Source organism: Gregarina niphandrodes (genome assembly GCF_000223845.1).
Source record: "Gregarina niphandrodes unplaced genomic scaffold scaffold00042, whole genome shotgun sequence".
Taxonomy (NCBI): domain Eukaryota; phylum Apicomplexa; class Conoidasida; order Eugregarinorida; family Gregarinidae; genus Gregarina; species Gregarina niphandrodes.
In genome coordinates, this window is record NW_011645810.1 from 78851 (window position 1) to 79882 (window position 1032).

A 1032-nucleotide genomic window follows, 5' to 3' on the forward strand; every position below is an offset into this window, starting at 1 on the left:
TATCAGTCTTCCTTCCTGTATCAGTCTTCCTTCCTGTATCAGTCTTCCTTCCTGTATCAGTCTTCCTTCCTGTATCAGTCTTCCTTGGGTTGGTTTTTGAGGAATGTTACGAGTGTTTCGTCGCAAAGCTGTTTGGCTTCTTCGGGTATGTTATCTTGCATTAGGTGTACGCAGTCGACGGATTGTACTCGTGTGATGCCGATGAATTTGAGGACGGAGCGGAGGTATCGTGTGATGTGTTCTGCGGGTGTGAGTCCGCTAGAGACGAAGAGTATGACTCGTTTTTTGGTATTATAATTGCGGTTCTCCCAGCCTTTTGGTACTTCTTGTAATAGTCCATCAATCCCGGTTGGAGTGGTAATAAAAGTATGATTAAGACGAACTACTTGATCTATCCAACATTTAAGTGTGGATGGTATAGCCCAATTATAAATTGGTGTAGAAATTAATATTACATCAGCCCATCGTAACTCTTCAATCAACTCATTACTTATCGAGCACACACCTTCAGGATCAGGCAAAGTAGAATCCGCAAACAACTTAAGCTGAAGCTCTGTCAAATGCGGTGGTGGCGTCTTTCCTACATCGCGAATCTTCACTTCCAAATTTTCTGCTGTCCTTAAACCTTCAACGAAGCGTAACAATAAACTTTTACTTCGACTACAATCACTTACACTAGCCGTAACAGCCAACACTCTCATTTTTTCACAAATGACAAATACTATCACTGCTATCGATCTTGGCGCCACGTACAATAATCACACACACGACCGAATGACACACACGTGTCTTACGACGGAATGTGTCTAACACATTATCTACCGCAAAGTTGACAGGTCTCTATTTAGATGTTTCAGATCCCATACCGTATGCGATGGGAAACCAGACTTTGTTAAACGCATTCCAGGATTCATTTTAAAGTACTCCCCCCTTTGTGATCTGATGATGATATGTACCTGGATCATAACTACATCGTAACTAGAATCTGTACACACACTGTGTCGTATACACACACAGGTGTCTGTATACGAC

General features: G+C 42.2%; 1 protein-coding gene across 1 annotated transcript; it reads right to left on the minus strand.

Moving 5' to 3' along the window:
- Nucleotides 1–74: 74 nt before the first annotated feature.
- GNI_150610 (FMN-dependent NADH-azoreductase) lies at nucleotides 75–701 on the minus strand (the record flags this gene model as incomplete). The annotated part of the gene is made up of 1 exon (XM_011134458.1): nucleotides 75–701. One exon carries the CDS (start codon nucleotides 699–701, stop codon nucleotides 75–77), a length of 627 nt encoding a protein of 208 aa, XP_011132760.1.
- Between the last annotated feature and the right edge of the window lie 331 nt (nucleotides 702–1032).